The following is a 12,757-nucleotide window of genomic DNA, read 5'->3' on the forward strand; positions in this document are numbered from 1 at the left end:
TGATGGAAATGTAAGCCGAATAAAACGTTTCCTCTCCAACTTGCTTTTTGGTCATGGTGTTTTATGGCAGCAACAGGAACCCTAACTAGGACATCCTCTATTTCTAGTCCAATCCTAAGACTCCTATACTCAGTAAAAAAGGAAAGTCCAACCATAAGACCTCTCATTATATTTCAGCTCTAGATGACATGTGGCTGTTTCTAGTTCAAAGTCACGGACCAATGCAAGCAACACCATTCAAAGGCTTTGCATCCCAGATTGATAATCACATTTTTTTATTCGTTATGAACCATTATTATTAGCACCAGTTTCTAAACCTTTGCCAGGTCTGGGAAGAAAGTCCTGAAGGCTCCACCGTGCAGACATATATTTTTTAAAGATAAAAATGCAATCTTCCCATGTTACCTCTACCCAGGTGTTTGAGGAATAATTTTGACATTTTAACAGTTTTAATAGGAAAATTCCAAGTATTTTGTTTCGGAAGAAAAATCAGCAGTCCAGGTTGGAAATAAAGCATGCCCTCTTCCAGTGAGCTGTTTGCACTGTGGATCCGCTTCCTCTCTGCCTTGGGCTTGGATTCCACTCTGGGAAGCTCCTGAGGCCCAGCTGTCGCGGATGTGTCTCTCTTATGGTTATTCTTTTCCCCTTTGACCAGCATCTGGCTTCCACAACGCACAGTAGTCATCAGGCCAGGGAATTCTCTTCTTGCATGGATCGCCTCAGTCGCAGGTCTGAGTTGAACACAGGAAAGAAACATTCATGTGGACACACACACACACACACACACACACACACACACACACACACACACACACACACGTTCCCAGCTTAAGGGCTCCCCTCAGGGCGACTAGGAAGATTCTAGCAGTTCTCAAGCCTGCCTTCTCACCTCACTTTTGAGTTTCTAGACTCTCCCCCTTGACCTCCCATTGTTGGCTTGGTGGGGTGGCTCAGTGGAAAGAGTGCTTGTTGTAAAAATCATGAGAACCAGAGTTTGGATCCTAGAACCCCTGTACCAAGCCACCACACACACAAACATTCGCACACAAAAATACATAGGTAGTCTAAAAAAAAAAAATGAATAGGCTTGTTCCCCCCCCCCCAGCCCCCCAGTGTCCATTCCTGTTCTGGCAACAGACCCTGACTTGGGACACTGAGCTGCTTGTTCTCAGTCCCTGTGATCTGTATGGTTGTGTGAGCCACACAGGAGCTGACACATGTGACTTAGGCATGGCTATAGTTACTGTCACATTTTCATAGAGCAACAGGTTTGCGGATGAACACATCAGACCGAATGAAACCAATGTGAAACTTCCCAATTCCCCGACTCTCCTACTAGACTGAACCTGAAAAGAATTTGGCGATGCTAGTTTGCCATCGTTACAAAGTAGCTGTCTGTGTAAAGAGCTAACATGTGACCTGAACAGACAGAATTGGAGTTCTAGTGACCCGGTGAGCTTCTGCGTTAGGCCAGAAAAAGAGCAAAATCATCTGAGGTCAGGCCTGCAGCCGAAGAGCAACAGCACACCCTCCACCTTGGGCCATGTCACTGGGTCTCTGTCTGTGGCAGTTCTGGTGCTCACCAGAGGCAGCACCACGTTCCTCCAAATGCAAAGGGCTTTGTTGCTGAAAATGAGAACAGACAGCCATGTCACTGGAGAGGAATGCAAACATGAAGTTTGTTGCACAAATGGTACAACCTGTGAGCCTACCATTATCTTAAAATGAAGGGGTGATGGTTGAGACAGAGTTGACCACAGAATATTCAATATGGTTAGATTTTAGCAACAGGTACTGCATTCATCCCACAGATATTTACTGGGCCATTAGGACATGCCAGCCAATGCATTAGAACCTGAGGTCATTTGAGATGGGCAATGCTAACAGTATTAATTTACACAGATAGCAAATTATGTGGTCAACATTTTGAGCTGAGGAGAGTTCACCTTTTACGGGTACATTACAGGACACCAATTGTCATGGTTTGTATATGCTTGGCCCAGGGAGTGGCACCATTAGAGGATGTCGCCCTGTTGGAGTAGGTGTTTCATTGTGGGCGTGAGCCTTAAGATTCTCATCCTAGCTGCCTGGACTCAGTATTCTGCTAGCAGCCTTCAGGTGAAGATGTAAAACTCTCAGCTCCTCCTACACCACACTTGCCTGGATGCTGCCATGCTCCCACCTTGATGATAATGAACTGCGACTCTGAACCTGTAAGCCAGCCCTGATTAAATGTTGTCCTTATAAGACTTGCCTTGGTCATGGTGTCTGTTTACAGCAGTAAAACCCTAATTAAGACACCAATGAAAATTAGCAAAAAAAAAAAAAAAAAACTTTTTATGAGCTTGATACAAGGATATCTATTAACAACATGTTATGGGGGCAAATAGACATGTCTTGGGGCAGAAGTACAAAAAGCATTTATAACAAATAGGACTAGAGGTATATTTCAGACACTTGCCTGGCATGCACAAGGTCCTGGTTTCTATCCACAGCACCACAAAATTACAGTTTTTAATAAAATATTTCATTAGTACTTGAAAAGCCCCCAAACAACTCAAGAGTCCAAACACATCCATATCCAGGAGAGAGTGTTCAGTGAGGGCAAAAGCAATGATACCATTTGGAGATCAAGCTATGATCATAAAAATATGAAATCTGTACTTTCATTCTCCACCCATCAAAGACAAAGGTGTGATTGCTGATGCCCCGGGTGAAGATCTGGAAGAATGTACAATAGACTGCTAACTATTCAGTGGGATGCTCTCGGTATTCCTGGGTGATTCAAAACCAGTGAACAGGACATTCTTCAGCTCACAGTGAGCTATAACCTGGGCCATGGCCAGCTACTCAGGTGTTAAGTAACAGTATGTTTGTGTTTGTGTGTGTGCGTGAGTGTGTGTGTTAAGAACACAGAGATGCTTAGGACAGAAAGTGAGGTGCTCTAGACAGATGAAGTGGAACATGCCTGTAATCCCAGTACTCAAGAGGCTACAACAGGCGCTAGCCTAAGCTATACAGCAAGAAAGCCTGCCACATAGAAACAACCCCACTCCCAGAGTTTGGTGTCTACTCTCCAATGCACTTGTCACAAGGATGCAGGTGTGTGTCCCCAGGACATCTGTGGCCTCACCTCCACCTCTCTCCTTTCCAGGATAAGTGCACTGGGGTTGGCTCTCTTCTCCATATCCTGTAGCTTGGTCAGTTTTTCTATCAGGAACATCTTATCTTTGCCCTCCTGCCAAGAAGAAAAAAAAAAAAAAAAAGAGTAAAGCATAAAAAATTGTGCGCTTGTGTGAGGTGAAGAAGACATGGATAAAAAGGGGTCCGCAAGCTAGAAGAGGATGGCTGCCATGTTCCCCTAATGAAAGAGAAGTTATCTGTGTTGGCTGAGATATAAGTGCAAAGACAAACAGGGAATAGTCCTTCTCCCAGGAAACTGGAATCACTTCCCTGTGAGCCCTAAAACAGGAAGGAATAAACTAATAAGCCAGGTAAGCATAACTGTCTCCTCTATGCAGGCGGTCACCCCAGCTTCACATAGGGATGTCACCCCAGCTTCACACAGGCATAGTCACCCCAACTTCACGCCTGTTTCTCCACTGATGTTAACATCCTACTTGTAACAATGACCCCAACAACCTTTTGCACAAGTGCCATTCATACTAACATTCCTGTGGCCTCTGCTTCACAGTCACTTTCTATAACCCTCCCTGCTTCTACATTCACCCAGGGACTTCCCCCAGAAGAAAGGGATGAACCCAGGTAATCTCTCAGGTGGTTGCTAAATGGGCTTATGAGGGCGGGTCTTGGAGGTGACACCTGCTTCTGCTTCTAGCCCAATCTCTCTGCCTCCTGATCTGCCAACATGAGGGGGGGTCTTTGCCACATGCTCCTGCCTTTATGAATTATGACCTACCTTCCCCGCCATGATAGAAACTGTGAGCCAAAATAAGTACTTCCTCCTCCAGCTGCTTCTTGTTGAGTACTGTGTCACAGTGATGAGAGAGGTACTTAACGCAGAAACATGTGTGTATATGTGTCTCTCTGTGTAGGTGTGTGTCTGTGTGTGTGTATCAAAGATTTGCAGGAACAAAATGGGAGTATATAAATGCCAGTGGTGGCTGAAGCTATAGCTTCATCAGTGACATGCTATAAACATGGACCATGAGAACCTATATAAAAAGGAGAAGTGTGGCGGCATGTGCTTGTAATTTTAGCAGGAGAAAGTGAAGGCAGGGGGGGTCCCTTGGTTACCTGGCCAGCCTGCCTGCCCTTCTTGGCAAGATCCAGGCCAATGAGAAACCTTGTCTTATTTATTTAAAATGTGAACAGAGTCTGAGGAGTGACATCCAAGGTTGTCCTCTGGCCTTCTACACATGTACATATACATTCATGTATACTTGTACACACAAATAGATACATGCACACACATGCTGGTTGATGATGGCTTAGAGAGTCATTGTACTATTATTCTATCTTGGAATATGTTTGGGAATTTCTATTACTGTCTTGACGAAGGATGAGGAGGAGGAAGGAGGTACTGCAGGGAAGGGGTACAGGGGTACAGGAGAGTCTTACGTTAATGATCTGTTCATGGAGAAGCCGGATCATGACCTTCCTCCCTTCTGTGATCTGCCAGTAAAGATAGGTGATGATTCTGGAGGAGAAGAAAATGACAGACACCCTTGACAGTGCTTTGAGGCTCCATGTTTTAGTGGGGGCACGAAACGAAGTCTAGCATCCTTCTGGATTGCTCTCCACCAGACTCTCATTGGAGCTGGTACTCACCAACTAACTGGCAGGCTGGCTGGCCACTGAGCCTCTATATCCCCCGTCTCTGCTCCCCTAGTGTTGTGCCGTCATGTCCAGCTTTCAGGGTTCTGAACTCAGGTCTGCATACCCATGCAGCAAGGATTTTTACCACTGAGCCATCCCAGCCCCCAGATTCTGCATTTCTAAACAAGCTTCTACTGTAATGAACACAAGCATTCCGTATTTGTGACTGGTTCCTATGCACAGCCTTACAAATTCCTCAGACTTCAGAGTGGTGAATGCCTTTTGAATTCACATCAGATGTTTTGGTAACTCAAGGCCTTAAATACGGGGGACTAGTTACCACAAAGGTAAGACTTGATTGAAGAGCTGGACATAAGCTGAAATAGGAGGGTTGCAAGTTCAAGGCCAGCCTGGTCCACAATAACAACATTCTGTCTCAAAATAAGGCAATAGGTGGGCTGCGTAGTCCTTGTCCCTTGTGACCTTATAGAGGAGAGAAGTGCTAGAAATAGAACTAAGCACCAATAGCCAAGAGTTTGATAATGCCTTCCTAGGAAAGGGCACAGAAGCTCTCACACATACCCTACCCTGGGCATCTCTTCCTGAGCTGCAACCTTTATCATAAACTAGATATCACAAATAGGTAATTCCTGAGCTCTGCTAGTCATTTTAGCAAATCACTGGATATGAGGAGGGGATTATGGGAAACCTTCAAAGTCAAAGCCAGTCAGAGCTATAGGTGACTCGTGGGTCTTGAACCTGGCATCTAAACCTTAACCTGTGAGATTGATGCCATCCAGGTCCAGGATCAGAACTGCCTGAGTCAGGAGGCTCCGCAGCTGTCGCCTGTGATGTGAGAACATCTCCCTGTCACCTGTGATGTGAGAACATCTCCCTGTCACCTGTGATGTGAGAACATCTCCCTGTCACCTGTGATGTGAGAACATCTCCCTGTCACCTGTGATGTGAGAACATCTCCCTGTCACCTGTGATGTGAGAACATCTCCCTGTCACACACGTATTTGGTGTCAGAAGAACAAAGAGAGACAGCAGCAGGGCCAGGGGACAAGAAGCACCTGGGCAGAGGCGGCAGGTCTGGAGGCCAGTTTACCATTCTAAAGTGCCGCTGTGGTATGTGCATGGGGGTGGGGGGCAGGCAAGCATCATGGAGAGCCAGGAGAAATGGCAGCAGCCTCTGCTTCCACTATCAGGCTGTCCAGCATGGAGCTTGTATCCGCATCCAACCTATCACTGACTTATTGCCCTTATCTGCAAAGCACAGACTTCGTGCCGTAACCCATGACTGGCTAACGACCTGAGCCCTTGAGCCCTGTGTCTCAGAGCAGCGCTGTCTGATGCCATGGGGGCTAAGCTGCAGCAAAGCTGCCCAAGGAGTTCTTCAATGCAGGAACGTGAGCCCAGTGTGCGTGACTCTTCATAAGAAGTCAGAAGTGGATAGTTTTACAAATTAAAATGGAAAAAGCCCTAGATGTCAACAAAGCCGGGGGAAGTTTTTGTATCTTGCAGCCTCCAGAGGAAAAATTTTTGAGCATTCTCACACATTTTTTATTCTTTAAAAATTTTTTTTCTTTTGATATTCTTTGTGTTTTTCCAGTATTGAGGATTAAACCCTGGGTCTTGCACATGTTAGGCTCATGTCCTGCCAGTGAGCTATATCCCTGGCAAGAAGAGAGAAAGTGAGTATATTATATTTGCAGAACATACAAAATAAAAGCTTAGATATGAAAATATTAAATGTGGCAGGAGAGATGGCTCAGTGGTTAAGAGCACTGACTGCTCTTCCAGAGGTCCTGATTTCAATTCCCAGCAACCACATGGTGACTCACAACCATCTGTAATGAGATCTGATGCCCTCTTCTGGTGTGTCTGAAGACAGCGACAGTGTACTCATATAAATAAATAAATAAATAAAATAAATAAATAAATAAATATTTTTTAAAAATGTTTAACGACATTTTAAAGAAAACTATTCATGGGAAGAGTGGAGACTGCCCTGGCCCCACTCCTCTGCACGCCTTGCTTTGCATCCCAAATGAACATTCCTAGGACCACCATAATCTCTTGTCAACAAAGGGTTTCCATGAACCCTTAAGCTTCTCCTCCCTCCCTTCCCAAGGAACCCCACTTACAACACAATGAGGGTGAGTATAAAAAAGAAGTGCACGCTCCCAATGAGGTTCTGGTAGATCCAGACGACCCACAGGTAGCCGGGCCTGTGGCTCAGGGTGTCGATCCAGCTGTAGATGGATTGGATGAAGGAAGGCAGACCTCTGAATGGGCCACAGTCGGCTGAAGGCTTCAGTCTGAAGACAAAACCAGGAAACCACCTGCTGTCTGAGGCTCCAATGCAGGCATTTCAGAATCAAGGGGTCCCTTCTGGCTTTGGGCTCTAGACACAAAATCTTGCCTGCTCTCTCCACAGACTACTTCCACGGAAACATTCTCCCTCAGTCTTGCTTGGTGTTACCTGCCGTCTGAGGACCAACTCTCAGAGCAGTGGTATCTCCCACCACAGTGACCGATCTGGACTCCAGACAATGATCTAGCAGTATCTTGGGAGCAATCAGTTTTGCTTGGCAATGGGATTTAAGACCCATCACAGAGGAAGTGGCCTCTCCCAGTTTGGGAAGCTTGAACACTTGGCAGACATGAGAAAATGACTCCTAAGTGTGGTGTAGGATGTATAGAATAAACCCAGGTAGGATTTATTCCCTCCCTCGCTCCTTGTATCTGCGGGTTACCCCGGGAACATGAGCTGATCTTTGTATGAAGGCCAGTGTCTATTCTGATGTTTATCATCTGACAGTCTTACTGACCTTGAGAAGACTTCCTTTGCCCTGACTAGCCTAGGAAGCATGACTTCTCATGCAGACAAATACCCAAAACATAGCTGAGAGCATAGCCAGCTCTTTCAACAGGCCTTCATGGCAGAGCGTGTTCCCAGGCCCCAGTTGCCCCCATGGTCAGAATCTCAATGACCTATAATAGCCCCCAAGGCTGTAGAGTTTTCTAAAAAGACCCAAAGTGGCCATCCCTAGCCTTGTTACCCTGCCTCATCTGTTCCTTACCTTAGAAACTGCAGTAAAGGGCCTTGTCCCTCATTCCACCTCCCTCCTGACTACCCTGCCTTTTCCTCATGTGGCCCTGCATAGCATGGAGAACCTTCGCTTCTTGGGAACCGTGAGTAGCAAACTATGATTTCAGTGGCAACTGTCTTCATACCTGGATAATAAAACCCACGTTTAAAAACAGACATCTATCCACTCCATCCCTAAAATCTCAGCCAAGGCCACAGTCCCTACCTCCAGATGGTGATAGCCAGGGTGCACAGCACTCCAGTGAAGGATGGGAAGAAGAGCAAGAAAATGAAGAAGGTTATCATCTGGGAGGCCCGCCAGGCCTTGCTTGGAGGCTGGAAGTTCATCATCAGGCTGACCTGAGGAGAGAAATGGAACCCCTTCCATCTTCGGCCACAGAACAGACCCTGGGACCCCAACTCTCCCACCATGTACTTACAGCTTCCCGGTTTTGGGCTTCCTGACCCCTCCCCACAACCCTTTCCCATCTGGGATGCCCCTCCCACCCCCACCAGGTCATAAGCTACCAAAGGAAAGAAATTGGTTACAACTTGGTTCCAACTCACATTTTTGACATAAAACATAATGAAGAGAGTGATCATTTGGATAAAAGGCAGCAGAGGGCAGAAGAAAATTCCAAGCCTATGAGGAAAACAGGAGTGTCAGAGACCCAGGCAAACATGAGGAGAACAGGGTGCAGAATAGTGTCTCCCTAAAATTCATGTATTGTCTTAGTCAGGGCTTCTATTCCTGCACAAACATCATGACCAAGAAGCAAGTTGGGGAGGAAAGGGTTTATTCAGCTCACACTTCCACATTGCTGTTTATCACCAGAGGAAGTCAGGACTGGAACTCAAGCAGTCAGGAAGCTGATACAGAGGCCATGGAGGGATGTCACTTACTGTCTTGCTTCCCCTGGCTTGTTCAGCCTGCTTTCTTACAGAACCCAGGTCTACCAGCCCAGGGATGGCACCACCCACAATTGGCTTGTTCCACCCCCTTGATCACTAGTTGAGAAAATGCCTTACAGCTGGATCTCATGAAGGCATTTCCTCAACTGAGGCTCCTTTCTGTGATAACTCCAGCTTGTGTCAAGTTGACACAAAACCAGCCAGTACATATATTAAGACCTAACACACATATACAAACACACACACACACACACACACACACACACACACACACACACACACCACAGTATCTCACAACATGACTGAATTTAGAGGTAGAGTTGTTCAAACAGTAATTAACTTAGAATGGGGTGGGCTCACGGTCACTATGGCGGGCTCTAATTCAATGTGAATGCTGTCCTTAAGGGAAGCAAGTAGGACTCAAATCGATGGAAAACTGTGAAGACATGGGGAAAGTGAGGCCAGCTATAAACTAAAAAGTGTGGCTCCGGGCAAGTCCTGACCTCCTGGGCTTTGGAAGGAACCACCTGCCAACACTGTGACTGTGGTATTTTGTCACGGTAAGTGATTCTTTAGATGTGTAGCATCATAGGAGACGAATGCAGAGAAGTCCCGCCATGGCTGCTCCCTCCTCAGATCTGGGAAGGCATTGAAGAGAGAGAGAGAGAGCATCCCTCTACCTCACCATAGAGCCACTAAACCATCAGCGGCCCTTCGGTGTGTCCTAACCTAGTATGTCTCAAATGTGAAGTCATCCTTCACTCATCTGTCACATGTGTGGTCCCCATCCTTTCCATGGTACATGAGAAAGCCTGCAGGAACTAGACAGTAAAGTGTACTGAGTTACAGGTCAGAAACTCTTCACTTTCCAACTCTCTTTTTTTTAAAGATTTATTTATTGTATGTGTGTGAGTACATCGTTGCTATCTTCAGACACACCAGAACAGGGCATTGGACTCCATTACAGATGGCTATGAGCCACCAATGTTACATGTTATTGCCCTTGGTCACTTTCCAGGGATTGATGGTAAGATCCTATTGCTGAAAACATCATAGATCATGGAGAGATGGAGCTAGGGCTCATCTGGATGGTTTACCTGTATTGCTAACTTTCCTAGTGCTAGAAGGCACTATGTCGGCTCCTGAACAAGGAAAGCAATCAGCAATCTCACCCAGCTGTGGGCCCTGAAAGCTACAGTAATGACTGGCCTGGCATGTGTATGTACACCCATTGGTGCAATAGTGGCACAAATGTTATAGAAGTAACCAACCACTCACTGCTTGGACTTCAGGTCTGCTCACAAGGTGGAACCCATCCCTGGGACTTGTATTTGGGGCTAAGAGCATGTGACTACACAGATCATAGCTCCAACTACTATTACTCTGATAAATGGACACAGTGTTAAGCTGAGTCCTAATGATTTACTGTTATACCCATAATCAGGGTATCTCTCAAATCTCAGCAGAAAAGCTCCTTTATACTGTTATGGTGATTGAAAGAGACCCACAACTGGTCAAGGTACAGAGAATAAGAGACTTCAGAGTGCTTAACTATAAATGGGATATCTGTATCCCATCACTTCCTCTAAGGCTCATGGGTAATTGTGCTAAGATGAGTAGAAAGACTATAAGAGCCCGAGACAATGGACGACCACAATGAGATAGTGTGCTTTTGGACACACCAGGGCAGGCAGTTACACATATGAACTCTACAGTTGTGACAACATACGCAAGACCTGCATAGGCTCTGCCAGATAAAATCTCAACATGAGGAAACGTTGGCATGAAGTCCCACTCTTAGCTGAGGAGTAAGTGGAAATGGATAGCTACCAGGACATGGAGAGTCAACCTTCTTTTAAGTCCCCAGTAGGTCTAACATGCTCCATTGGTTAGCCACACATGCAACTGTATATAGGGAGTCTTAATAGGACTGGACAGGTTTTGTTATTTTTCTTACAAAAAAATAAGGACACAAAGTTGGGTAGGTACAGAATGGGGGTTGAATCTGAGAGGAAATGGGGACGAAGGTGAATGTTATTGAGATACAACATGAAATTCTCAAAGAATTAATACAACTTTTATGTATTTTGTGTAATTGAGTAAATATTTTATGAATCTGAGTAAAAAGAAGCAATGAATTTAAAAGAAAATATTAAGTAGATGATGGTACAGGTGATAAGCTGGTAGGTAGCAGCGCTGCTTAAAGGCTGAGGCCGGGAACATGTTCTCCTTACCTCACCACCACGGCCAGCACACTCTGCTTGGTCATCACACTGTTTTCTTTATCCACTCATCATCAAAGACTATTTTCACAGATGAGGGATATAGCTCAGAAGTAGAGGCCTTGCCTAGCAAGCACAAGTCCCTGGACTTGATCTCAGTATTGAAAACAATGGTGGGTGGAATGGGGAGGATATCCTAAAATCAATAAAGGTTAAATATGTGATTTGTATGGAGTAAGAAGAAGAAGAAAAAAAAAAAAAAACACTTTCAACTGTGCTTATCAGTAGGCAGCTCAAAAAATTTCAGGAAGTAGAATGGCTGAGTCTGAGTACAATGCCACTCACCTTTAATCCCAGCACTTGGGAGACAGAGGCAGGTGGATCTCTGTGAGTTAAAGGACAGCCTGGTCTACATAGTGAGTCCCAGGTCAGCCAGGCTACAAAATGAGACACTGTCTCAATCAACCAACCACCAATTATAATGACCAGTGTGTGTGTGTGTGTGTGTGTGTGTGTATGTGTGTATGTGTGTACATGGCCTGTGTGTTTGTGCATTTGTTGGGAATGTCGGCATGTGGACATACTGCACACATGTAGAGATATTAGGTCACCTTTAGGCATTGTCCTCAGACATCCTCTACCTTCTTTTCAAGGCAAGATCTCTCATCTGGCTATATATATATATATATATATATATATACACACACACACACATATATATATATAAGATTTATTTATTTGTTATATATAAGTACACTGTAACTATCTTCAGACACACCAGAAGAGGGCATCAGATTCCATTACAGATGGTTGTGAACCACCATGTGGTTGCTGGGAATTGAACTCTGGACCTCTGGGAGAGCAGTCAGTGCTCTTAACCACTGAGCCGTCTCTCCATCCCTCATCTGTCTATATTTAAATGAAACACTACTTGCTTGCCACTTACATTTTTGGGGCGGGGTGTTATTCTAGGAATCATAACCTCTACCAGTACAGGCTCCTTCCCTTCTTCTCCCTCTTCTGACAGAGCAGGCTGCCACCTCACACGAACTTAGGTGCCTTTCTCTTTGAGTTCTTTCTATCCTTTTCTTACATTTTTCTTTATCTGTTTCAGGAAACTCTTCTCTCCAAGTGCTTCAACATATAAAGAACTCTACCCTTGTTTTTGTTGTTGTTGTTGTTGTTGTTTTTTGTTTTATTTTTGTTTTTGACAACAATGCCAACTGCATGTTGGGCAACTTTTAGGTGCTTTCGGTTTTACTATGGTAACATTTATGGGGTGCTCTCTTTAGAAGGGTACACCATGAGTAGCTTTAACTGTCCACTTGTCAGAGCCTGGAGACATCTGAGAGGCAAGTCTCAACTAAAGTTTGACCTATGGGTATGCCTGTGTAGGATTGTCTTGATTGGTAATTGATGAAGGAGAGCCCATCCTTAGGCAGGTATAAGGAAGCTAGCTATGATGATCCTTAACAGCAATCTGTGTGTCCATAACAGACAAACATTTATCCATATAGCCTCAGGTAAGTGTAGTTTTCTCCCCCCTTCAAAGAAACTTCTCTTTGCAACACATGGAGATTGCTACAGAAAACTACAACCAATCCACCTGCAGAGTTGTGGAATCCATTTCCAATAGATATGTCTGCAAAACACTCCCACAGCTAAGGCTCATGCCCTAAGGTTTCTAAGTGTGTCTGTATGAAAGGAGAAATGCCTGGAGCTAGGAAGGATAGATATCTCAGTGGTG

General features: G+C 45.1%; 1 protein-coding gene across 2 annotated transcripts in view; it reads right to left on the reverse strand.

Moving 5' to 3' along the window:
- Positions 1 to 684: 684 nt before the first annotated feature.
- TMC5 (transmembrane channel like 5) overlaps positions 685 to 12,757 on the reverse strand; it is a gene marked incomplete at both ends in the record, with an annotated part of 49,471 nt that continues 37,398 nt past the window's right edge. For both annotated transcript variants that reach the window (XM_080913596.1, XM_080913597.1), the window contains 7 exons: positions 685 to 731; positions 1,584 to 1,626; positions 3,134 to 3,238; positions 4,582 to 4,660; positions 6,930 to 7,103; positions 8,103 to 8,236; positions 8,444 to 8,519. In XM_080913596.1, coding sequence (XP_080769722.1) covers positions 685 to 731; positions 1,584 to 1,626; positions 3,134 to 3,238; positions 4,582 to 4,660; positions 6,930 to 7,103; positions 8,103 to 8,236; positions 8,444 to 8,519 — 658 coding nt within the window. The remainder of the gene's footprint in view (positions 732 to 1,583; positions 1,627 to 3,133; positions 3,239 to 4,581; positions 4,661 to 6,929; positions 7,104 to 8,102; positions 8,237 to 8,443; positions 8,520 to 12,757) is intronic.

Source organism: Micromys minutus (genome assembly GCF_963924665.1).
Source record: "Micromys minutus genome assembly, chromosome: 2".
NCBI lineage: Eukaryota > Metazoa > Chordata > Mammalia > Rodentia > Muridae > Micromys > Micromys minutus.